The sequence below is a fragment of the Leopardus geoffroyi genome, chromosome A1 (assembly GCF_018350155.1).
Source record: "Leopardus geoffroyi isolate Oge1 chromosome A1, O.geoffroyi_Oge1_pat1.0, whole genome shotgun sequence".
Lineage (NCBI taxonomy): Eukaryota > Metazoa > Chordata > Mammalia > Carnivora > Felidae > Leopardus > Leopardus geoffroyi.
Genome location: NC_059326.1, coordinates 206,507,605 through 206,534,061, shown reverse-complemented (window position 1 = coordinate 206,534,061; position 26,457 = coordinate 206,507,605). Strand labels below are relative to the sequence as shown.

Below are 26,457 nucleotides of genomic sequence, written 5' to 3'. Positions count from 1 at the left end.
AGAGACGGCACACTGAAAGCAGGAGACTATATAAATTTAAGAAGGGAAAAAATGGACATAGAAAAGAGAAGTACTTTCTAAATACTGTGGCCCACCAATATTTAGAAAATGAAGACAAGAAACCAGGAAGCAAAGAAGATTAAGAAGTGGACAATGAAACAAAAGAAAAACCATCAGTGTGGTGTTCTGTAGATGAGAGAACAGTGTATTTAGGAAGACGGTGGTCAACTATGCTGAACGACGAGAGGCACAGTAATAAATGAGAACAGAGACATGATGACTGGATTTGACAACACGAAGGTCATATAACCTTTACAAGAGTGGCTTCAGGGGACCAGTGGGAACAGAAACCTGACTGGAATGGACCCAGAGGATGATTCATCAAGAAACGGAGTTTGGGGCTCAGTGGGTTGAACGACCGACTTCAGCTCAGGTCGTGATCTCACAGCTCGTGAGTTCGAGCCCCACATCGGGCTCCGTGCTGACAGCTTGGAGACTGGAGCCTGCTTCCGATTCTGTGTCTCCCTCTCTCTCTGCCCCTAACCCACTCTCATTCTGTCTCTGTCTCTCTCAAAAATAAACATAAAAAAAAGAATGGAGTTTATGGTGAAAGGGGAGCAAAGAAATGGTAGGAGTCAAGGAAAGCTTTTTAAATGGTTGTTATCAGGGTATGTTTGTATACCAGTGAGAAGAAACCAAAGAGAGGAACAGATGACATTAAAATGAAGATCAGTCATTAGATTCATGCGGACGCCAGTAAAATGCTTATCACAAGGCCAGATCGCCCTCATATTCGTTTTGGTAGGTATACTTTTCCAGACAAGAGACAAAATTCATGGTAAATTCTAATGATATCTCTGCTTCACACACATACACACTAATTCCCACAGAGAAAAATCGAACTTAGCTACATAATCAAATATCACCATCTAGTGGCTGAAACCTTAAAAGCCAACATTTCAAAGTTGGGACTCACCCTGCGACTCTTGAAAAGGTGCATATCCCAGTTAGTAACAATTCTAGAAAATGACATCTGAACAAAATAACTCATAAAAAGTCTTAATATTACATGAAATGTGCCAATCACATATAAAATCCTAAAATATAATATCTGAAATACATTTATTGAATGTTTCCTAGATGCTAGGTGCCAGGTGCCATGTTAATCTCCTTTACATTAACTTGCCTTTTAATCCCCCAAACAGTCTATGAGAGAAGGCTCACCATTTTACATGTGAGGAAATTAATACTTAAAAAGTTAATAATCTGCCAAAGGTTATATAGATAGAAATGATAAGGCTAGGATCTGAAGGGAGGTAAAATGACTTCAAACTCCACACTCTTAAACCACTATACTCACAATACTGTCTCTGTTAAGCGTCAAAATTACTTACTGGTTATATAGAAGAATACACCAGATTTTGGTTACAAAGAATCATAAACACTGTAAGGTAGAACTTCAGATCTTAAAACCCATTCTATTGCAAACTGAAGTCTTCAAGAGTAGTTACAGTTAGTTACTAATGAAGTAAACTGACAGCAGGAGGTTCTGTAATGCTAAAGAACTGTGCTGCCTTTGAAGGAAGGGTGACATACTTGGATTGTGCTACAGTTCACGTGTTCAACAACCCTTTAAGTGCTAAATAAACGAGAAAATATCAAGCATAAAAAAGACGAAGGAAGGACAGACGAGAGAAAGGGAATCACAAGGAAGCAAAAGTTTGTATCCTAGGAAGTAGAAATAGCTTCCTCTTGTTCATCAACCTTCCTCCCTTCCTCTAGAGATACCCCTACTTCTCCACCACTCTAATGATTAGTACTCATGCTAACTTCAAGCTCTTCCACATTTTGGTGTACTTAATCCATGTCATCATTTTACAAAAAATCCAACCTAAAAACGGCGACTGGATTTTTTACAACCTTTAAGATGGTAACTTGAGGAGGTGAGATTCCAACCCAACAACTGGGAATACACACAACTGTGAAATTCCCCTCCCCGCTTCCAGATTAAGACTGGGACTTCTGCCACTGCTTCCAGAGCACAGGAGGTAATTAAGAAGGCCAACAGGGTGATAAAATGATCGAGACCCCCAAATACACAATATCCAGAGTCAGAGTCTTATTGAAATTGAAATCATTGTATCAATTAACTTGCAAAATAACAGCAAATACAGAACAAAAATATATCCTGAACGTAGAGATAAATGAAACAAATAAAGAATTATTTTACATTTATCAAGCACTCAAGGCTGATTTTTTTAATCAAATTTACTGGAGTATAATTTAGATGACAAAACATGTACCCATTCTAAGCATACTCTTCGAGGAGTTTTTACTAATGTGTATACATATGTAAATACCACAACCATCATAACAAAGAACGCAAAAGTTCCCTATGCCCTTTCACAGTCAACCCACCCCAATTTCTGGTTCCAGACAACCACTGATATTCTGTCACTATAGATTATATTTGTCTTTAGAAATGTACATAGATGGAATCAGAGAGTATGTCCTCTTCCTGACTTCTTTCTCTGAACATACTGATTTTTGGATGCATTAATCGTTCCTTTTCATCACTCAATAGGATTGTCACTATAGATTAGATGTGTCTTTAAAGAGATGTACACAGATGAAATTAGTGTGCACTCTTTCCGATTTCCTTCTCTGAGCATAGTAATTTTGGATGCATCAATCATTCCTTTTTATTATTCCATAGGATACTACTGGATGGATACACTAAAAGTTGTTTATCCATTTACCTGTTGATGGACATTTTGACTGTTTCCATTTCATGGCCACTAGGAATAAAACTACTAGGAACATTGTTAGATAAGCCTTTGAGTGAATATATGTTTTCCTTTCTCCTGAATAAATATCTAGGAAGGAGCAGACTGCTGGATTGTATGGTAAGGTGTATGTTTAACTTCACAAAACAGCCAGACTGTTTTCCAAAGTAGTGAAACTATTTCACATTTTCATACGCAATATATGAAACTTTGAGTTGCTCCACATCCTTGCTTGATATTGCCAGTCTTTTCAATTTAACCATTCCAGTGGTTATGTACTAGTATGCTGTGATTTGAATGTGAAGTTTTCTCATGACTAATCATGCTGAGTAGCTTTTCATGTGCTTACTGGCTATTCATCTATCTTCTTTTGTAGAGCTTCAGGTCAAATTTTGTATCCACTCTTTAATTGGATAGTGTCTTACCAGTGAGTTGTGAGAGTGCCTTATATAGCCTAGGAAAACGTCTTATGTCAGATATATGTATTATAAATATTTTCTTGCAGTCTGTGGCCTGACTTTCCATTTCCTTAATTATGCCTTTTGATAACCAGAAGCTTTAACTTTGATCAATTCACTGCATAAATGCGAGTCATTTCTGTATTTTATATTCTTTATGATCTGCAGATGTCCATTCTTACACTAAAACTATACAGGTACAGCATTCAAGAATGTGGTGATGACAGTTCGTGAGAGTGAGACCTGTGCTATTAGCACAGAGCCTGCTTGGGATTCTCTCTCTCTGCCCCTCCCCCACTCTCTCTCTCTCAAAATAAATAAATAAGCTTTAAAAAAAGCGAATCTTCTAAAAACAAAAATAAAATAAAAAACATGGTGACAAAATAAAGTAACGTAAGTTCTCTAAGTCTTTTTTATTATGTAAAATTGTTTTGGCCAGTCTAGATTCTTCACATTTCCACATAAATTTTAGCATAAGCTTGTCAATTACTACAAAATCAAGATTGCTAGGGTTTTGATGGGAACTGCATCGAGTTTACAGCTCAATTTGGGGAGAACTAACATCTTTTTTTTTTTTTTTTTTTAATGCTTATTTCTTTTTGAGAGAGACAGAGACAGAATGAGAGTGGGTTAGGGACAGAGAGAGAGGGAGACACAGAATCCAAAGCAGGCTCCAGGCTCTGAGCTGTCAGCACAGAGCCTAACACGGGGCTCGAACTCACAGGCCGTGAGATCATGACCTGAGCCGAAGTCGGATGCTCAACTGACAGAGCCACCCAGGTGCCCCGGGGAGAACTAACATCTTAACAGAACGTCATCTTCTGATTCATGAACTGGGTATATATGTATATGCGTGTGTGTGTATATATGTGTATGTATAAATATATACATATATGTGTATATATGTGTATAAATATGTACATCTATATGTATGTGTAAATAGATGCATGTATGTGTGTATAAATATATACATGTGTGTATATGTGTATGTGAATAAATATACATACACAATACAAATATGTATAGATATACATGTATATATTTATCTCAGTTCCTTAAATTTTTCTTACCAATGTTCCATAGTTTACCATGTACAGTTCTTATACATATTTTGTTGAATTTTTTTCTAATAATTTTGTTTGGGGATGGTACTGTAAATGGTACTTTTTAAAAATTTCGCTTTCCAATGTTTCATTTTATCTCCACCCTTGGCTTATGACCTTCTTCCTATTATTTTTCGTGGTTGCTCTAGAGTTTAGGTTCAAATAACACTATACTACTTCACATATACTATAAGAGCCTAATAGCAATATAATTCCTTTTACCTCTGCCTGCTCAATTACTACTGTTGTCATGTCTTTACTTCTGCACATAATAAATCTCTAATATGTTGCCAGTTTATTTTTTTAATTTATTTTTTAAATTTTACTTATTTTTTTAAATTTACATCCAAATTAGTTAGCATATAGGGCAACACTGATTTCAGGAGTAGATTCCTTAGTGCCCCTTACCCATTTAGCCCATCCCCCCTCCCACTACCCCTCACGTGACCCTCAGTTTGTTCTCCATATTTGTGAGTCTCTTCTGTTTTGTCCCCCTCCCTGTTTTTATATTCTTTTTGTTTTCCTTCCCTTACGTTCATCTGTTTTGTCTCTTAAAGTCCTCATATGGGTGGAGTCATATGATATTTGTCTTTCTCTGACTAATTTTGCTTAGCATAATACCCTCCGGTTCCATCCACATAGTTGCAAATGGCAAGATTTCATTCTTTTTTGATTGCCGAGTAATATTCCATTGTATATATATACCACATCTTCTTTATCTATTCATCCATCGATGGACATTTGGGATCTTTCCATACTTTGGCTATTGTTGATAGTGCTGCTATAAACATGGGGGTGCATGTGTCCCTTCGAAAGAGCACAGCTGTATCCCTTAGATAAACGCCTAGTAATGCAATCACTGGGTCGTAGGGTAGTTCTAGTTTTAGTTTTTTGAGGAACATGTTGTTAGTTTTTTAAAATCAATTAACCTTTAAAAGAATTCTAAAACTTAAAAAGTCTTCATACTTACCCATGTTTATTTATCATTTCTAGCACCCATTATTCTTCTGTTTAAAAAAATTTTTTTAATGTTTATTTATTTTTGAGAGAGACAGAGACAGAATGTGAGCGGGAGAGGGGCAGAGAGAAAGGGAGACAGAATCTGGAGCAGGCTCCAGCTCTGAGCAAGCTGTCAGCACAGAGTCTGACGCAGGGCTCGAACTCACAAACCTCAAGATCATGACCTGAGCCGAAGTTGGACGCTTAGCCAACTGAGCCACCCAGGTGCCCACTTATTGTTCTGTTTAGATACAAATTTCATTTCATACCATTTTCTTCCCCCTGAAGAGTTTCTTTTAATATTTTTTGAAGCGTAGGCTTACTGGCAATGAGTTACTTCAGCTTTTGTTTGATAAAGTTACTCTGCCTTATTTTAATTTTTTTAAGTTTATTTATTTTGAGAGAGAGGGAGAGAGTGCAAGGGAGGGGCCAAGAGAGAGGGAGAGGGAATCCCTGTTGTCAGGCTCCATGCTGTCAGTGCAGAGCCCTACGCGGAGCTCAATCTCACAAACCGTGAGATCATGACCTGAGCTGAAATCACGAGCTGGAGGCTTAACTGACTGAGCTGCCCAGGCACATTTGCCTTTATTTTTGAAAGATATTTTTTGTGGCATATATAATTCTAAGCCGATAATTTTATTTTCTTTCAGAACCTTAAAAATGGCATCCTATTACCTTAACTAGACCTTCACCTCCGCTGCTACACTTTGAAATCCACAGCCACATCTGCAGCAAGGATGTTTCCCATGGGCTGTTCCCCGCACTGACTGAGAATAGCAGGTGACAGTAAGATGGGCCCATTCGCTGGAGGCCATGGGACTTCCCTTATAGATGACCTGGACTTGGAAGAGTACCCAAGGTCTTGCCTAAGATGCTTCCACTCAAATATCCTTCTTTTTCTCTTTCACTCCGGGTCAGACACGGTGGTCTGATGGCTCTCCCAAATAACCAAGCTCCCTTCCCATTTTCTTTCATTCAGATGTTTCCGCTAATAAAATCTTTGCATACTTAATCTGCTCTTGGCATCTGCTTGTCAAAGGACTCAACTAGCATAGCTGTTAATACCATTAAGTGTATTTTTATTTTGGATACTGTATCTTTCACCTCTAGATGTGCCATTTGTTTATCTTTCATTTCACTCCTGATGAGGTTCATGTTTCCTTTTAAGTATTTGAACAGTTATATTACCACTGTAAAGTCTTCATCTGCTATTTCCATCATCTATCTTATTTCTGAATCTGTTTCTGTCAGTTGGTTTTTCTCCTGTTTACAAGTCAATTTTCTCCTCCTCAGCATGTCTAGTAATTTTTCACCAAATGCTAGCTATTTGTAAATGTTATGCAGCTGACTGGAAATTTTTGACTACTCTGGCAGGCATTTAAATAACTTCTATATGAGTTGAAACCTTTCAAAACCTGTTTTTGAGCTCTGCCAGGGAAGGTCTATCATACCCCTCCCTCCAGGGATAGTATAGTTGTTCTAGTATGGCATATCTCCTTTGGGGACTTTAGTGAATGTCATCGGTGACCACCAAAGACTCTCCACTCTGTGGATGAAGCTTGAATGTCTCTCTGCTCTGTATGAACTCTGGAATTATTCAGCTTACAACTCCCCAGTCAGTTTGCTGGACTTGTGGAATTTCCCCCATAGCTGAATGGCTTAACGTTCAACAAATACAGGGGACCTCATACAGATTTCTAGAGCACTTCCTCTGAGGAGCCCCCTCTTCTCTGGTACTCTGCTCCACAACTTCTAGCTGCCTCAGCCTCTCTAAAACCCCGTCTCCAGCTCCTGAATTCAGCAAGACACTAGGATCCATCTGGTTTCCCAGAGGATGATATAATAGGGAGAAGTGTGGGTTATGAGGAAAGAAATGAGACTCAGAAAAGAGCAATGATCCTCAAGTGCCATATTCTCATGCAAGAGGAGGGTAGGAAACTTCTAATCCCAAAGGCCCTTTGGGGCTGGGATATGAAATAAAAAATAAAATACTGTGTTCTAATTTGGAGTTTAAAAATGTACATTCCTATAGCTTGGGTGGCTTAGTCCTTAAGCATCTAACTTGATTTCAGTTCAGATCATGATCTCAAAGTTCGTGAAATTGAGCCCCACATCAGGCTCTACGCTGACAGGGATTGGATTCTCTCTCCCTCCTCTCTCTGCCCCTCTCCCTGCTCATGCACATGCTCCCTCTCTCAAAATAAATAAATATTTTTTACAAATGTATATTCCTATAGATACAATTAAACAAATGGTAGTTAACCCACAAAACACCTATTTGGCCACAATATAGCAAATAAAATGTAGTTTTATAAATATTTAACATATATTGACTGGGGGTGTGGTAGGTGCCACAAATTGTTCTAAGTGCTGAAGATATTATAGAAAAATCACAAAGTCCCTACTGTCCTGGAACTCACATTCCTACAGAAGAGAAACAGATAACATATGAGCAAATAGCTAAATAAGTGTATAAGGTAACTTCAAAAAGGGAGAAATGCTAACAAAAAAGGTTCATGTGATTAAAGACCAAGGGGACCTGGGGGTACTACTTCCAACTGGATACCCAGAGAGGGGCTCACAGAGATGAAAACATGTACGCAGAGATCAGAAGGACAAGAAGACAGACATCAGAAAACAGAAGACAAGAGCTTTTCAGAGAGAGGTGTCAGGAGACAAAGCTGTATCAGAACTGTGTTCAAAAACCCAAGGAAGGCTGGTGTGACTAAAATGTAGTAAAAATGAGAATGCTTAAAGATTAAGTTGATTCAAAGACAGGGACTGGGGGGGTTGTGGTTATTGTTGTTTAATTTAGCTTCACTGTCCCTCCTTATTTTTTTATTCCTCATATTACTTAAATGAAGTTTAACATTATCTTATGTATGCTTTTTATCTCAGATATTTTTAAAGTATTATTTTTATTTAGTTTTGGCACAGAGTAGCCAAACCATTCAATTCCACTAGATTCTTTTTATTCTGTTTAGTTCTCTCCTAAGCTGTGTATGTATACTCCAAAACAAATGCTAACCAGCAAAAAACTTAATCATCTCACCGTGTTCTCCATTCAAAATAAAGCATCCAACCCAGCTGATTTTGGTGAAATGACTCAATGTTTTGACATGCAGGCAGAAAACAAGAGTTATTTTGTTTATCTACACAGTGGATAGCTCTCCTCTACCACAGGAAATTCACAGGGACTCCCATGGCAATAACTGAATAGCTTTTCCCTTCTGCACTAGTGTGGTCTAGAGAAAAAGGCAAAAACAAAGTTAATGAACTTTTAACAGGCATTTACAGGAATTTCTAAAGATGTTTTATGGATGTTCTGCAAATGATTTCATAAATGTGGAAATTTTATAGTTGGTTTCTTCTGACTAAGACAGAATGGTCAATCTTGCAAAGTTCTACAAAAGAAAAAGTTTTTATGGCTAAAATACCACAAATGAGAATTCACAAAGTAACACTAGACTGTTAAGCTGTTAACTGTCCTTGACTGTTATTTATTTTCTATCTCATTTCCAATTTGAGGTGCTAACATACTATAGTTTAGGCACCTTTTGATATCTTATATTAAAATATAGTAATAAAAGACTACTCCAAGAATCTAAAATAAAAACAGACCTAGACACTAAAATGCTGCTTCCTCAACTCTGACTCATTCATGACAAAAATGATTAACAAGGGGGTGCCTGGGTGGCTCAGTCGGTTAAGCATCCGACTTCGGCTCAGGTCACGATCTCGCAGTACGTGAGTTCGAGCCCCACAGCGGACTCTGTGCTGGCAGCTAGGAGCCTGGAGCCTACTTCAGATTCTGTGTCTCCCTCTCTCTCTCTGCCCCTCCCCTGCTCATGCTCTGTCTCTCTCACTCTCAAAAATGAATAGATGTTAAAAAATATTTTTTAAAAAATGATTAACAAGGAATCTTATAACCACCCTGACAAAATTTAATTAAGAAAGAAGAAAAAAAGAGCAAAGAAAAGAAAATTGCTTTTTGCTCAGTACTACTTCTTTTAATTTCTCAAATTCTTCTTTATCACGTGGAAGATATCAAAGGCACACAGACCTGACTTTAAATCTCTGGATGATCTGAAGAATATTCTGTCCTAAACAAAGACCTATTCAGATACTACTGCTGACCATACATCTTCTCAAAATCATATCCATAGTGCAAATAAAACAACAGTCCTCATGCTGATTAATTCTCTTAATACGATTTATTTCCTTCACTAAGGATAAATGTTTCAAAATTTTATAAAAACACGACTTTCAGCAGATATTAAACACAGCAAACTGACTGACACAGGCATGATGTCTTTCAAACAGCCACATTGCTAACAACCTGCTATTATTTATCTCCCAATATGATGCAATAGAAAGCACAAACATAACTCTTAAGTATTCTTGCCAAAAAGGTTACTCAGAATCTAAATCAAACCTCCACACCTCAGTTTACAAGAAACATGTGAGAAAGAGAAACAAGTTAAATGACATCCGTAAGGGAACAATCAAATAGAAAATTGGTCTAGACTCTTCAAAAAGTCATTATCATGGGGGATACAGTAGAGGACCTACATAAACACTAAAGAGATATAATCGCCAAATGAAACGTATGAACTCTGATTGGATCCTGGTTTTTAAAAAATATTGTAAAAGACGTTTCAGTGAAAATTAGAAAAAACTAAATATGGGCTACATATTAGTTTATAGGAATGTTAACATTCATAGAGTTAACAGTTATTGTGTTTACTAAAAGAATTTCCTTATTCTTTCTTGAAGTAGTCTCCATGCCCAATGTGGGGCTTGAACTCATGACCAAGATCAAGAGCAACATGCTCCACCAAGGGAGCCAGCCAGGAGCCCCAAGCATATCCTTATTCTTATAAGAAGCATGCTAAATTAGGAGAGAGGTGTCATTATGTTTACAACTTATTTTCAAATACATCACCAAAAAAACTGGAAATATACAACTATGTATGTCAGTGTGTGCATATTTACGTACAGAAAGATAACTGAATAAAGCAATTATTGGAAATTTTGAGTCTAGATAAGAGGAAATACGGGGGGGGGGTGGGTTGAGCTTCTTTCGACTCTAATATAGAACTGAAATTTTAAAAAATAAAAATGTTGTGGGGCACCTGGGTGGCACAGTTGGTTAAGCGTCCAACTCTTGATCTCAGTTCAAGTCATGATCTCACAGTTCGTGAGTTCAAGTCCTGCATCAGGTTCTGTGCTGATGGCGAGGAACCTGCTTGGGATTCTGTCTCTCCTCTCTGTCCCTCCCCTGCCTGTGCATGCACACATGCTCTCTCTCATTCTAACTAACTAACTAAATAAATAAATAAACTTCAAAAAAAAAAAAAAAAGTCCTTTCCTGCCTCTAGGTTATAAAGCTACCCTTCTATATTTTCTTTCGTTAACTGTGTAGTTTTACATTTCACATTGAGATTTTCTATCCCTCTAGAGTCCATCTTTGTATGTGATATTAGATACATTTTTTATATATATTTTGTTTTCCTATGTATTTTATTTTCCTACATATAGAATTGTGTTTTCCCATATATAAACTTCTAGCTTTTTCTACACAATCTACTAACCAATGGGTCCTCTCCCCACTGATTTGTGAAAGAATGATTTTTGGTCCCACTGAAAGACCTAAGCAGAGGCAGGGGAAAAGGAATAAGAGAATAGGAAAAAGAGGAAAGGGAAAAAAGGGAAAAAGAGGAAAGGGAAAAAAGGAAAAAAGAAAAGGGTGAAGGGTAAACAGAAAAGCATAAGAGCTTAGCTGAGGATAGGGCTGAGGATAAATGAAACTACTGTCAAATTCCTGTGCACCAACCATATTTACTGAAGTATATAAAAGCCAATGGCAAAGGATAACTGAACATCTATTTAAAAAAACAAAAAAGTACATGTCCTCAAAACCCTTCAAGAAACATCTAATATATCTGGTATACAATAACACAAAGAGAAAGATTCCAGAAATTAAACTATCTCCTATCAAGCAATAATTTGCATTACATTTCATTTAGCATATACCCTTATTTAGACAGAACAAAAATGATGGCAAAGGAGACATTACAAGTATCTTGAAGACTCTTCTACAAACTTTCAGATTCCACGGGAATGCTGAAATATGTCTTTAAAACTTATTTATTTGATGAATTTAGCACCTAGATCAGATTTTTAAAACATAAATTTATAGAATTCATAACTCTTCATCTCATTACTGGCAGTCAGAAATGTAAACTGTTCTCTGTAAGAAAACTCCAAAAACATACCTTTTATTTTCAACCAAACTGGCTCCTTCATCCTTCAGCTGCTTACTTTTCTCAACACAGCCCTCGAGGAGACTTTCTTTCCTGCGTTTAACCGCATGAAGCCAGCTCCCTTCTTCATTCTCAACTACATCCTTCTCATCAGCAGCTTCGGCTTCGAACTGCTGTGAAGTGACCTTTGAGACCTTCTCCCCAATTCTTCTCTTCCATCCAAAGGAAGCCATTCTGGAAAATTACAAACAAACAACTTTAAAATTCAAATTTGGCCTTTAGAGAAGTATTACAAATGATAGGTGAAGACAGATAAGAGAATCAGACTGTCATCAGTTTTTTTGTTGTTGTTTTGGTTTGTTTTGTTTTGAGAGACAGAGCACACATGCAGGGGACGGGGAAAGGGAGAAAGAGAATTCCAAGCAGGCAGGATTTGATCTCACACCTTGATCTCACAACTGACTGTGAGATCCTGACCTGAGCTGAAATCAAGAGTCAAACACTTGGGGAGCCTGGGTGGCTCAGTCAGCTAAGCATCCAACTTGGGCTCAGGTCAGGATTTCACCATTCATGAGTTCGAACCCGTCACTGGGCTCTCTGCTATTAGTTCAGAGCCCACTCTGGATCCTCTATCGCCCTCTCTCTCTGCCCCTCTCCTGCTCACACTCGCTCTCTCTCAAAAAGAAAAATAAAACATTAAAAGAAAAAAAAGAGTCAGATGCTTAACTGTCACCACTTTTTAAACTCTTAATTAAATAATGGATCAAGGCAATAATCAACAAAGGGTGCTAACATCACAAAGGAACACAACTGGTCAGTAAGTATCTCCTGTTGGAAGTGGCATACTACCCATGAAGTATCCTTGCCAAAAATTAATCCTGAATCAGATCAAGTCTAACAAACTCTACCAGTTTATAGAAAATACGGAATGCAGATGAGCGTGCTAAATAACATGCCAGAGATGCAGACAGCAAATAACAAAAACTAAAAAATAAAACTGGTTTCTTCAGGAAATAAACTTCCAGGAAAGCAGAGAGAGAGAGAGAGAGAGAGAGAGAGAGACAGAGAGACAGAGAGAGAGAGACAGAGAAAGATGGAGGTAAAAAGAGACTTCAAAGATTTAATAACCAAATATAATGCATGGGTTTTGTTTAGCTCTGGATTCAAGCAAGCCAATTGGGAGGAAACGTTTAGGAAATAATAGGGAAAATCGGAACACTGATTTGATACTTGATGGTATTAAAAAATTACTGCTATTTTTTAAGGTCTGATAATAGTACTGTAATTATGTTTATAACAAAAAGATAAGCATTCTTGCTATAAACATAATTACAGTACTATTATCTTTTAGGAATGTATACTAAAATATTTCACATGGAATCCTATGATATCTAGAAATTGTTTCAAAGTGATCACCAGAGGGGGCAGGGTACAACACAGGAGAAATACAGATGAAAACATTGCTCTGAGTTGATAATAGATACAGTTAGGTGATATGCACATAGGATTCCTTGTACTTTCCTCTCTCATACACGTTTGAAATTTTTCACAATAAAAAGTTTTAAGAGTCAAACTTGGTATATAACTTAATTCACAGAACTATTGGGTAAATCTAAAAAATAACAAATGTTAGGGGCACCTGGATGGCTCAGTCAGTTGAGCACCTGACTTTAGCTCAGGTCATGATCTCACAGTTCGTGGGTTCAAGCCCCACTCTGGGCCCTGTGCTCATAGCTCAGAACCTAAAGCCTGCTTCAGATTGTGTTTCCCTCTCTCTCTGCCTCTTCCCCTCTGGCCCTCTGGCCCTCTGGCCCTCTCTCTCTCAAAAATAAATAAAACATTAAAAAAATTTTTTAAATAACAAATGTTAAACTGTTTTGTATATCAGCAATGATACACAAATGTAAAGGATAAGAAAGGACAATTGATGGAACAAAATTAAAGAAAACCATAAAAGCATAAAGAAGGAATTTATGATGAGATCCAAGAACTCTTACTAATTATATGGATGAGCTTAAAGATACTGAGAAACTCCTGGAAAGGCATATAAATTTCTGTTATGTCTGTGTGTTTTCTGGAGAAGAGTGTCTAAACTTTCATTCCATTCTCAAGGGACTCCATAACTCCAAAGAGATTATGATCAACTGAGTAATCAACCAGGGGGATAAAGAAAAGCAATGAAGCAGATGTTTTTATAAAATTATCAAATAATGGGCATTCGAGGAGTAAAGGAAGAAGAGAAACGAAATAGTGAATAAGTTCTACCAGGTGTCAAGGTCTTCATCACTGAGGCACATGGCTGAAATGAAATATGAGTAATCAATAGAAGGGAGGGGACAAAAAAGTAAAGGTGACTATGAGGTTATTCACATGGAAAGGCCTAAGATAATGGCAGAACTTGTAGGGATGAGAAGATTATAGGTCATGTGCCTAAGTTTCTAATGAATACAAGGAAGTCTCAATAAATTATTGCGATCAAGAAATGCACAAACAGATATGGGTGAACCACATATTCTCCCCTGGAGCAGGGATTATTTAAAAAAAAAAAAAAAACAAAAAACAACCCAGAGTAGTAATGTATTATAAGCTATACTAGGAAATCAGGATAATGGCAGACTCTCTACCCAGACCCATTATAATAGAGAAGAATGAGTTTCCTATGTTTGAAGATGACTATAAGTAACTTAGGGGAAGAACCAAGAAATGGCTGAAAATGAAGTGTGGTTACTATGGAAAAGAAGGCCAGAGGCACAAAATGAAAACAATGTCAGAAAACAAATCATTAGGAAGGTCTCATAAGACATCAGGATATCAAGAAGAACTCTTGTATTTATGACTGTCCCTAAAAGTGACAAGAATGAGGATGACTACATTACCTGCCTTCAAGTTTCCAAATGAACTCTGTTCCTAAAGCAGCAATGTGAGGAACCAAGTACTGTGGGAACCCTGTTAACAGAGGAAAGTCTGGTATATTCACTAATGTCAAATTACATTAGAAATCATCAGTCAGGTCTATATATTATTGGAAGCAGGGTTTAAGGTGGCGAGGAAAGGAAAAAGGAACAGAGAGACCCAAATATATTTTTTAAAAATTAATGGGTAATCAGACTCCCATTACCATCCCCTATCTCCAACCTGAACCATTGTTCTAAATGTCAAAGACAGGTATAGGCTAAGTCCCCAGATGGTGGTTCTCAAGCATGTGTGAAAAGCCATGCACAACACCGCCTCAGGTGTTTCTGCCATTTTCCTCCACAAATGCTTTAAGCTCTTCTAGAGACCAGAGGCTGTGGAGATCAGGAGAGAATGAGGTTACAGGGTATAAAAGTCCTGATGACTGCTAGTAACTGACAAGTTTAGCCTTGAAGAGAGTGAAAAGAATACATTCCTCTCAGACAAGAGTTCATACTGAGTGAAAAGTACAGACAAGTTCAGGGGTAGAGGGAAAAGACAATGAAGGATTTCATACCCCAAGCTTCAAATTTCCCAGAGAAATAGGTGGCTAGCCATTGGCTCCAAGTAAAGGGAAAAGAAACAGATCTGAGTACTTGAGAAGAAAAGTTCTGAGTCACTAGAGACAGTGGGAAGATAGGAAAATCAACAATAAGGGATGAATAAAGATACCAAACAGTATCAAGGACCACTGAGGTTAAAATCCACTGAATCTGTTACCAAGGGCCATTAGCACAGTTTTGTATTTTCTTCAACTGTCTGGAGACAAGGGTATAGTCAATCCACTCCAGGATAAGTGCTATTGGAGAGTAAACAAAATAGGATACTATGACTTCAGTGGAGACTCTTGAGGCTTCCTGGAGGGGAGGCTGACAGGTTTTCAAAAATAAAAGTCGGGTTAGTCCTAGGACACATGCAAAACAGTTTCTATCCTGAAAAACTTAATACTCAGGTATTAAGGTATCTTAATTAGTACTAGTTTGCTGTTCCTCTAAGGATATCTGAACATGAAATTAAAGCTTCTTATAAATAAGGTTTTCCTGAATCTATAGTTAGATGCACAAGGCGCCAACATCTTAGCCTTTACGTTTTTTCACCCGGATAAGAAACCATATGGGTAAACCATAATCACAGAGGTTTCACGTTAAGCTCATGAAACATAAATTCATTTTACATAGAATCATAGTTAATGAATGCCATGAAACTCTAAACAACAATGTTGTGTTCTAAATTCTTTTGCTGGTACAATGATCTTTACAGTAGGCATTCAGTTACTGTTGTCGGCTGGACAGTTTATCCAACCACAAACCGAGAATGCCTGTCTTCACTGCATAGGAGGAGGCAGCTCCTAAGGCGAGAAACCACTAGATGAACACCATTAGGAAATCAAAACAGGATCCTTCGGGTATCGGGATGTATTCAGAGGCGAGAGATTCAAGAAGCAATTTACCCGAAAATGTCACCGCGCGAGAGAAACTTGTATTACTAAGTTCCTCTCGTTTCCAAAACAATAAAGATATGCGAAGCTCATAAAGGCTGCCCTGGACGTCCCCCGCGAGTCCACCAGGCAGCCAGCGGCTGCAGACACGCTCAACCAGAGGTGGGAAGCAAGCTCGGTTCCGCTCCTCCCACCGTTAAGGGAAGGTCAAAGCCGCACTCGCCGCCGTGGAAACGCGGAAGCCGCTCCTGCCTTGGTGGAAGGAAGGGCCCGACCCCTAGAAATGCTCGTCCCTAAAGGCCAACCTTAGCGTCCCGGCTCTGCCGCACCTCCGTCGCGTCTCAACTCCGACTTCTGAAAGTCCTTTCTCCCCTAACCACAAGACCCACCAGCCTCGTTTTCCTCCTCTTCCTGGGCTTCCACCACGGTCAGCTTACCCTCAGTTACCTAATGACCACTCCCCTGGTCCCGTGTTTACATTGTGCTTGCCCTTTACCGACCGGAAGCGGAAACTAACATGCCCGACCTCCTACCTGCCTGCCTTTGATGCCAGGTCTCTCAAGAAACTGGCCTGGCCGACCCGAGGCGTCGGAACCGCTCAGAGAAGCGGGTAGGGAAGAGGCGACTCTCAAAGCCCTTAAGGTCGGCCAGTCCCTTTCCCGGGACCACAAATCCCAGAAGTCGCTGCGGTAGCCTCCACCCCCATTACCCTCTGGGATCTGTAGTCCCGGCCACCCGGACCCGGAGCGCCCTCTAGCAGCAGTCGGGGGCGTCAGGCGCGCGAACGACGGCAGTGCCGGAGCGCGGGAAACTGCGGCTGCGCAGGTTGAGGTGCGCGCAGTCAAAATCCGGCTCCGTGAGACTGCGGGACTCGTTCGGTCGCGAGGTAAAACAAACGGGGGTCGGGGAGAAGGACTTGGGCGGGAATTCATAGCATTAAAATGGGATCCTGCCTTAAAGGAGTTTACAGTCCAGCTGAGAGGCCAGCCTAGACGCAAAGGACTAAGGGAAAACTCCATTGAAAAAGGGTTCAGGGAAACTGATAAAGCAGATCAAGGAGGCCCTTAGTTCAACTGTAGGCTTCACGTCGGAAAACATAAGTAAATTGGGCCCGAGAAGAATTAAAACCTAAACGTAGGTGTAGTTTATGTCTTGAAAATAATTAGATGGGGAAACGTAACCCAGGGGACTGTTTAGGAAATTGAAAAGATTGTTAATTTATCGACGTGGCTATCTTGTGCAAGGGAAGACCAATTTTGAAGACGATGCTTTTTCAACCTCAGCGTTGTTTGTCAAACTGCATTATCTTTGTTGGAGAAATGGAGTCTCCTGTGCCCCGAAGGGTGTTTAGCTGCATCTCTGGAATCTACCCACTAGATGCCGTTAGCATCCACTACCACCACCATTTTACCTCCAGTTGTGACAATCAAAAACGTCTCCAGTCATTGCCAAATGTTCCTGGAAGAAAAATTGTTCACCCACCCCTGCCGCATTGAGAACTGCTCTTGTACAACAATGGTTCTCCAAGGTGATCCTCAGACCCCTGAGGGTTGCCAAGGCTTTTTCAAACTATTTTTATGCTCATAGGAAGACCTCGTTGGCCTTTTTCACCACGTTAACTTTGCACTGATAATGGAAAAGCAGTGATGGGTAAAACTGCTGACAGCTCAGCTGGTATTAAGGCAATGATACCAAACTGTGCTAGTTGTCATTGCAGTTTCACCACCACACTCATACTACCAAAAACACAAAACAAAAACACTCAAGAATGTCCTTTAGGAAGCGGTAAAAATTATTAAAATGACCCTGGAGGAGTTTTTAATCTGTATCACAAAAGGGGAAGTACTCATTAAGTACTTTTGCCGTGTATTGAAGTATGATGTCACCAGTAAAAGCAATTGTGAGATCGCATTATAAACTGAGGTATACACTTTTTTTGTGTGGAATGCAACTCTTATTTAGAAAACAGCCAGCAGTCCAGCTGGTTATTCAGGATTGGGTATGTGACAGGCCTTATGAAAATGAACAAAAGGAGCCTGTTACTTCAGGAAAACAATGGACAGTGTTGCCAATTATACTGTCATATCATAGAAGTATTATCATTTGGAGTATATAACTACTGACATTAATTATAAAAGATACAAAGGTAGTAGAATGTTTCTTAAGAAGGGTACAGGTTTACATGACTGTGTTCACTGCAAACCTAAATCAGTGACAATTCATCAAGTCAAATATTTATGATTTGCACACTTTTCTGTAATACTTCTTTAAGCCTTTATAACACATGTGTCTCTCGGACAAGACATTCAGCAGGATTTACGCCTTTATAGTCACATTCTTAGTGCTTGGTTCATAGTAGCTATATGAGGGGATATAATTTGTAGAGTGACTAATTAAGCGGTGCTTAAAGCTGTACTCCTTTCTAGGGGTCTTTCCTAAATCTCCCAAATAACTTTACTCTGATAAAGGCTACCTCCAACACTGAGTTTTCACACTTCACCCACCACTTCCCTACTTACTTTGTCCTATGAACTTGATGTACTTATTAATATATTTAATACATTTCTCAGGCTATTTATTGACAATATGATCTTCCAAGTTGCTAGAAATCCTCTAAATTTATCATACTTAGCATTTATTGGCATTCACAATAAGTAGAACAGTCTATTTGCCTACAATAGAACAGTTCAATAAATATTGATTTTTCAAACAAGAGCATTTATTGTACAGTTTTATACAATCAGGGTAAATAAATATCTAGAGCAATTTATAAGTTCCCTAAAGAACAATCTTATGTGCTATTCATAACATTCTTTAGTACTGTTTTCTTTTGTTACAATTATCAAACTATTTTAACGATTTGGAATGCCAACAATTTGGCACAAGGCCTAACAGTGCCATACGGGATATAAGATTTCATTACAGTTGAATTCTAACAGTAGTGGAATTCTAACCAAATCTAATATTAGCAACCAAGGAAAACTGGTAACCACTTTGGCTTTTATTGTATATATCTTAATATTTTGTTCAGGTGGTTAACTTTTAGATGAAATCAAAACTCAGTAATTTAGTTGACACAAAAATCACACATCTGAGTGTTAAAATTTGTTTAAGCACTATATTTTATATTTAGGCACACTGTCAAAAAGGTGCACACATGGTCAGCTAGGAATAAGTGCTTTTTATTTAATTTTTCTGGAAGTTAGAAATTTAAGCACACTGTAACAGGAAAAATTATGTTTTTATCATCCACTTTCTAAATCAAAGTATTTTAAATTATATACCTAAATATACCCCGGTCGAAACATATGCGAACACATCTCAGAAATACTGTACCACAAAGATTGATTTCTACCCCATTACCAATTTATAGTTATGTTGTATGTGGAATTTCATTCATCTTGTCAGGAGAATTCACAATGAAAATAAGACTTCTGCTGTGTATGGAGGAGATGGACAAGAATTAAGGGGAAAAGATTTAAACAGCACACCATTTGTTTTTCATTCCAAGGATGCCAGTCCAAGCATAGATGCATGGAGTCCTACATCTAGCCACAGTCCACCAAGCATTCATTCAGTGTGAATGGTAAAACTACAAGGTCAAAAAGCAGGGATTGGAGGGGGGATGGGGAAGGTGAAAGCACAGGACTTTTTATATAAAATCATTTAAAACTCTGAAAAACTACAAAAGCATCTCAAGAGAAAATATAATCAAAGTAAAAGCAATGGAATTTATTTCAGTGAAATTATTTTAAATTAGATATATTAAGCTCCCATATCCCCCAACCTGGTAGAAAATTTCCTCTTGGTGAGAAATCATTTATTTTAATGGCAAAATTTTTACATATCAGTAAAATCTGTTATATTTAAAACTATGTATACAGTACATTTCTGGCAAAAACCTTATACATCTTTCAGTTGTCAAGACAAAGTAAAAATATGGTTGCATAAATCACAAAAAATATAAATTGCTGAAAAGATAATAAAAAAAGATTAAAAATCATTTGCATTGACTCCCTTACATCTTCAGTTAGTAAGAATTTGCAAACTACAATAAATTTTTGAAAATTCTGATGCAACCTCGACATATTCAACCAAAAGTTGTCATTTCAAATATCCCAGCTTAAAAAAGAATCTGCTGCAATAATCTGTGCGTTTATCATACTATTTGTACAAGTGCAATATTTAAATATCTTCAAAATAAAACTCAGTAACTAAAAGGAATCACAATAACTTAACAAGCAGCAAAGTTTACAAAATTAACAATTTTTAGAAGGTCCTATTTAATTGGTTCCTCCTTTCAATCCCCCCCCCCCCACTGCCCCACCACCTCCCCACAACAGCTTATAGAGACATTCTGACAATGTCTTAGTTCTATGTACAAATCTTTAACTTTTCAAAAATACAGTCTTCTGTTCTTAACATCAGGAACATAATGCTGCATTTAGAGACCCTACATTAAATCAATATCCCAAAAATGCAGGGCCACATACAAGTTATACAGTTTTGAACTTAGTATTTAAGTTGCACTCCTATTATTTTATACAGCTTTCAGATTCTAAGTTGAATAGATAAGTCCTGGACATAAGCAAGATTTTTCTTTTGAATTCACTGCATGTTTCTAGGGGTACTGGAACCAAATCTACAACTATAGTTAACTGTGCAAGCTATCAAGACACTTGAGTATATTACTGTCTGGTTACAAAGGTGTTCACTGTATTTGCCAAAAATAGTCCTATAATACAAAAGTATTAAATGAGAAATAAGATAGCTCTTCTGCAATGGAAAAATGATTGATACCAAAGAAAATCAATACCTTGAAGTTAAAATAGTATAAGGCAATTATGGGTGATATAGTACTTTTTATTTTTTATTAGCATACACAGGACACCAATTTTAACTGAAGTGACTTTAAATCTTCATTTACAACTATTATGGAATGCTACTAGGAAAAAGGAAGGATCAAGGAAAAGAAAGTATAGAGATCTTACAAAGATTAATTAAGCATCTTTAGGCAGTTCCCATAATGCTACTTTTTAAAAAATGATTAAAATCTAAAACAAATGTGACCATTTAGAAGCACTAACTGATTCGTTCCATTATTTTATTGAAGTAATAATGTCATACCTGGCAATGTCTAATTTTTCACTGAATCCTGGTTTGAAATAGCCAGCTATAAAAGAAATTTGGAAGACAACTGGGGAAACCTAAATATGCATGATTAGATGACTTTAGGGAATTACTAATCTGATAATAGTATTATGTGTTTTTAGGAAAATGTTATTTTTTTTTAGGAGATGCTTGAAATGTTGAGGGTGATAAGTATGTCAGCAACATCCAAACGGTTCAAGGAGAAAAAAAACATATATATCTATATACACGTACATATGTACACTATGTCTATATACATACATAGATATAAAGCAAATGTGGCAAAATGTTAACCAGTGTTGAATCTAAGTGGTAGATACACATGTGATCACCCTATAGCCTTTCTATTTTTGTTTTTAAAAATGGTCACGATAAAATTTGGGAGAAAAAGTCTTATCTGAGCATTTAAATGGTAGGAAATATTCTGTGTGCTAAATCAATTTAAAAGATACATAATTGAATGACTAGAAATTTTTGTATACATTCAATACTGACGGACATGAGCAGCGGAATTTGTGAAATTGACAAAAACATGATTTATTTATAGCATATGCAACTCAGCTCTTGTGACAAAAAGAGAAATTTATGTACAGAATATAGTGAGACAAATTTTAAGATTTAACTTAGTGCCTAGAGTATCTGAATATATAAGTTCTGTGTGTTTTTGGATTTATCAAGCTAAGAAAAAATTTTAGTTATGTCTAATTTAATCTTTGATATGCTTACCATATACTAAAGAATATTAAGGGAAGAGATATGGAAGAGTTGTCCAGCCTGTCACTACTGGAAAATACCTGCTATGTAAGAAGTTCAGGATCCCCCCAAAACAAATCACCTATAAAGGTCTCTGGGGATTCTAGGCAAATATTTATTGAATAAATTGATGAAGCAATTATAGAACATATCAACTTGTAATAATACATGAAGGCCTTTATGGTAAATTAATATTCTACAAAGCCCTGTATACATTAAATATAAAACAGCCAAAAACCAAGTGAGCCTGAGAGACCTATAATTCATTGTGAAAATTACATTATGCTATATGCCTACTGAACAATGAACAAAATTATCTTAATTCATTTTTGCACATTAGGCTTTTAACTATTAATCATGTTCCAATTCCTGTGCAAATTGCATTCCAAAAGGCTAATCCTCAGTTATAATTATAACTTGATTATAAATGGAAGCATTTGGCTATGATTTTTTTATGCATGCTTATTGCTATCAAAGAAATAAGCAAAGTTTTAGGTTTACTGTGCAAGAATTTTAATTAGATTCGCACACATTTCAAAAAATTCTATCGTGTGACTTCCAGGTCTTGGAGTTAAGTCAACAGGAGAAGAGTCAAGTGAGGTCACAGATGAGGTAAGTGAAGCTTCTGAGGATTTTCCTTGAGCATCAGCATCTGAATCATTCCTTTGGCAAGATCGATAGTTGCTAACTGATCCTGATCTCTGTGGAGTAGCAGTCCCTGATTTGGCTTCAGTAATTTCATCTGGGTAAAAAAAAATTTCAATTTATTATAATCCATTACCACCCCATAATTTTTATTCTTTTAAGTTTTGTTTATTTTGAGAGAGAGAGAGAGAGAGAGAGAGCGCATGCATGAGGGAGGGGAGGAGGGGCAGAGAGAGAGGGAGAGAGAATCCCAAGCAGGCCCCATGCTGCCAGTGCAGACACAGCCCAACACAGGGCTCAATCTCACAAACCGTGAGATCATGACCTGAGTAGAAATCAAGAGTTGGATGCTTAACCGACTGATCCACCCAGGTGCACTCCCACCCCCCAACAAAAGTTCAATAGTATTTAATTTGCTTCTTTGAGTGAGACCACTGACCACCTATCAAGAGCACATTTATTTTGAAAACTTTCTAAAATAGAGGTGATGACTCTGTGTTAAACCATTTGTCTTCTTTACATACAGTACATATTCTCCTCATGCCTAATCAACATTGGGTATAGCACATAGCTACTCATCAGTATGTAGCTACTCATCAGACTTACACTCCAAAATTAATAGCCCAATAAACTAATAACATGGGGCTCAATAAACATCCTTCCCTAGCAATAAAAATTCATTTCTCTATATTAAAATCATAGAATAAATGCACTTAAAATTTGGCGGAAATCTTGGAAATCACCTCATCCAATGCTTCATTCTATTGATAAGAAAACATAAACTTCAAAAAGTGTAGTGACTTGCCATAGGTAATAAAGAGGTAAATCTAGAACCTCCTTTGCCTGTCATCTCACTGCTTTTCACTCTCCCACTTTCTCTTTGTATTTAAGATCTCATGAAATGATTCCAATAAACAAATTAAGGAAAAACTAAAGTTGAAAATACAGTACACAAAAACAGTAAATGTTCATTCAACTGGCAAACCCAGGGGCTAATAAACCTAAGGTTATAAATTTGAGGCTAGTACATTACCGCTCAAACCTGTGCCTTTCTGACACTAAGTAGGTACTATTCTTTTGTTTATGAAGAAGACAAAAAATTCATAGGTAAATCTAATAATTCCATAGGATCTTAGATAAACAAAAATGGTAACAGATCTTAATGGATATGGCCAATGAAGAACTGCTAAAAACTTGTACTTAATTAAAGGCTCTGTTTATAAGAAAACATTTATATATACAGTTATACTCTTGAAATGCTAGGATAGAGTATTTACTTGATATTATGAGTCAAGTGTGCTCTGTCAGGCTTTTTAAATTTTTTTTTTTTTCAACGTCTATTCATTTTTGGGACAGAGAGAGACAGAGCATGAACGGGGGAGGGGCAGAGAGAGAGGGAGACACAGAACCGGAAACAGGCTCCAGGCTCTGAGCCATCAGCCCAGAGCCCGATGTGGGGCTCGAACTCACGGACCACAAGATGGTGACCTGGCTGAAGTCGGACGCCTAACCGACTGCGCCACCCAGGCGCCCCTCTGTCAGGCTTTTTAATAGATAGTGTTAAATTCGTTTTGAGAGTGTATGCATATGGGAAATCTGAATTAATATAAATTTCAAACCATGTTATAGTATCATATCATTTACTAAAATTCTATTATAGTCTACTCATACAAACATTGGCATAAAGATATTTTTCCCATTTAAAAATAAAAATAAAGTAATCCCTATCAAAATAGCACACTACTGTTCACTGAACTAGAACAAACAATCCTAAAATTTGTATGGAACCACAAAAGACCCCAAGTAGCCAATTAGTCCTGAAAAAGAAAACCAAAGCTGGAAACATCACAATTCTGGACTTCAAGCTATATTACAAAGCTATAATCTTCAAGACAGTATGGTATTGGCACAAGATCATTGGAACAGAATAGAGAACCCAGAAATGGACCCACAAACATATGGCCAATTAATCTTTGACAAAGCAGGAAAGAATATCCGATGGAAAAAAGACAGTCTCTTCAGCAAATGGTGTTGGGAAAACTGGACAGCAACATGCAGAAGAATGAACCTGAACCACTTTCTTATACCATACACAAAAATAAACTCAAAATGGATGAAAGACCTAAACATAAGACAGGAAGCTATCAAAATACTAGAGAAAACAGGCAACAACCTCTTTGACCTGAGCCACAACAACTTCTTACTTAACCTGTCTCCCAAAGCAAGGGAAACAAAAGCAAAAATGAACTACTGAGACCTCATTGAGATAAAAAGCTTCTGCATTGCAAAGGAAATAATCAACAAAACTAAAAGGCAGCTGATGGAATGGGAGAAGACATTTGCAAATGACATATCAGATAAAGGGCTAGTATCCAAAATCTATAAGGAACTTATCAAACTCAACACCCAAAAAACAAATAATCCAGTGAAGAAATGGGCAAAAGACATGAATAGACACTTTTCCAAAGAAGACATCCAGATGGCTGGCAGACACATAAAAAGATGCTCAACATCACTCATCATCAGAAAAATACAAATCAAAAACAACAATGAGATACCATCTCACACCTGTCAGAATGGTTAAAATTAACAACTCAGGAAACAACAGATGTTGACGAGGATGCAGAGAAAAGGGAACCCTTTTGCACTGCTGGTGGGAATGCAAACTGATGCAGCCACTCAGGAAAACAGTATGCAAGTGCCTCAAAAAACAGAACTACCCTATGACCCAGCAATTGCACTACTAGGTACTTATGCAAGGGATACAAGAGTGCTGATTTGAAGGGGCACATGCACCCCAAAGTTTATAGCACCACTCTTGGCTATAGCCAAAGTATGGAAAGAGCCCACTGTCCACTGACTGATGAATAGATAAAGAAGATGTGGGGTGTGAGTGTATATGTACACACACACACCCACCCACACACACACACACACACACACACACACACACACACACCCACACACACTGGAATATTACTCGGCATTGAAAAAGGATGAAATCTTGCCATTTGCAACAATGTGGATGGAACTAGAATGTATTATGCTAAGCGAAGTAAGTCAGAGAAAGACAAATATATGATTTTGTTCATATGTGGAATTTAAGACAAACAGAAGAACATAAGGGAAGGGAAGCAAAAATAATATAAAAACAGAAAAAGAGAAAAACCGTAAGAGACTCTTAAATGCAGAAAACAAACAGAGGGTTGGTGGTGGGGTGTTAGGTGGTGGGGAGGGCTAAAAACGGGTGAGAGGCAATTAAGGAAGACATTTCGGATGAGCACTGGGTGCTCATGTTATATGTAAATGATAAATCACTAAATCCTATTCCTGGAATTATTATTACACTGTATGTTAACTAACTTGGATTTAAATTTAATAAACAAACAAACAACAATAACAAAAATGTCTGCTTTCTGCAATTAATAATTTACCTCAACTTAATCAATATAAATAGTTAAGATATTCTGGCAAACTATACATAATGGTAATCAGAGATATATTTTCTAAGTATAGGTTTTCACTTTCAAACTATTAAAACAGTAAACCAATACTTATCATAATTTAATGTTTCTTTAAAAATATTCAGGGAGGTACTTTTAAGATTTTATACGAAGTAAATCATTATTTTGATGACCAATTAAAATACACCTAACTTTAAAAGTCTGAATATTTCAATTTGATCATCAGGCTGTCTCTGATTGTTTATGACTGTAGGTAAATAGAAATGCACAGCAATCTAAAATTAAGGTTAACAATGTCACTTTTAACGAATTATGATCATTATCTTGAACATTATCTTTAGTCCTAGGAATCCCTATATCATGCTTTCATACAAAAGTGGTCTATTATTTAAGAACACTTTATTAAGAGATAAAATTGGAATCATGTAACTCACAAAACTAA

The 26,457-nt window shown here is 37.4% G+C and overlaps 2 protein-coding genes across 13 annotated transcripts in view; both read right to left on the bottom strand.

Moving 5' to 3' along the window:
• TTC33 (tetratricopeptide repeat domain 33) overlaps positions 1-16,533 on the bottom strand; it is a 39,539-nt gene extending 23,006 nt beyond the window's left edge. Inside the window, exons 1-3 of one of the 6 annotated variants that reach the window (XM_045439526.1) lie at positions 16,308-16,533; positions 14,489-14,558; positions 11,625-11,846 (exon numbers count right to left, since the gene is read on the bottom strand). In XM_045439526.1, coding sequence (XP_045295482.1) covers positions 11,625-11,845 — 221 coding nt within the window. In that variant the 5' untranslated portion in view covers position 11,846; positions 14,489-14,558; positions 16,308-16,533. Of the gene's footprint in view, positions 1-11,624; positions 11,847-14,488; positions 14,559-16,014; positions 16,169-16,307 lie in introns of those variants that run through there. The other 5 variants (XM_045439564.1, XM_045439574.1, XM_045439554.1 and 2 more) reach the window with 5 other exon arrangements.
• A 3,180-nt stretch (positions 16,534-19,713) lies between these two features.
• PRKAA1 (protein kinase AMP-activated catalytic subunit alpha 1) overlaps positions 19,714-26,457 on the bottom strand; it is a 46,188-nt gene continuing 39,444 nt past the window's right edge. For all 7 annotated transcript variants that reach the window (XM_045439489.1, XM_045439452.1, XM_045439462.1 and 4 more), the window contains one exon: positions 19,714-22,648. In XM_045439489.1, the coding sequence (XP_045295445.1) occupies positions 22,404-22,648 (245 nt within the window). In that variant the 3' untranslated portion in view covers positions 19,714-22,403. The remainder of the gene's footprint in view (positions 22,649-26,457) is intronic.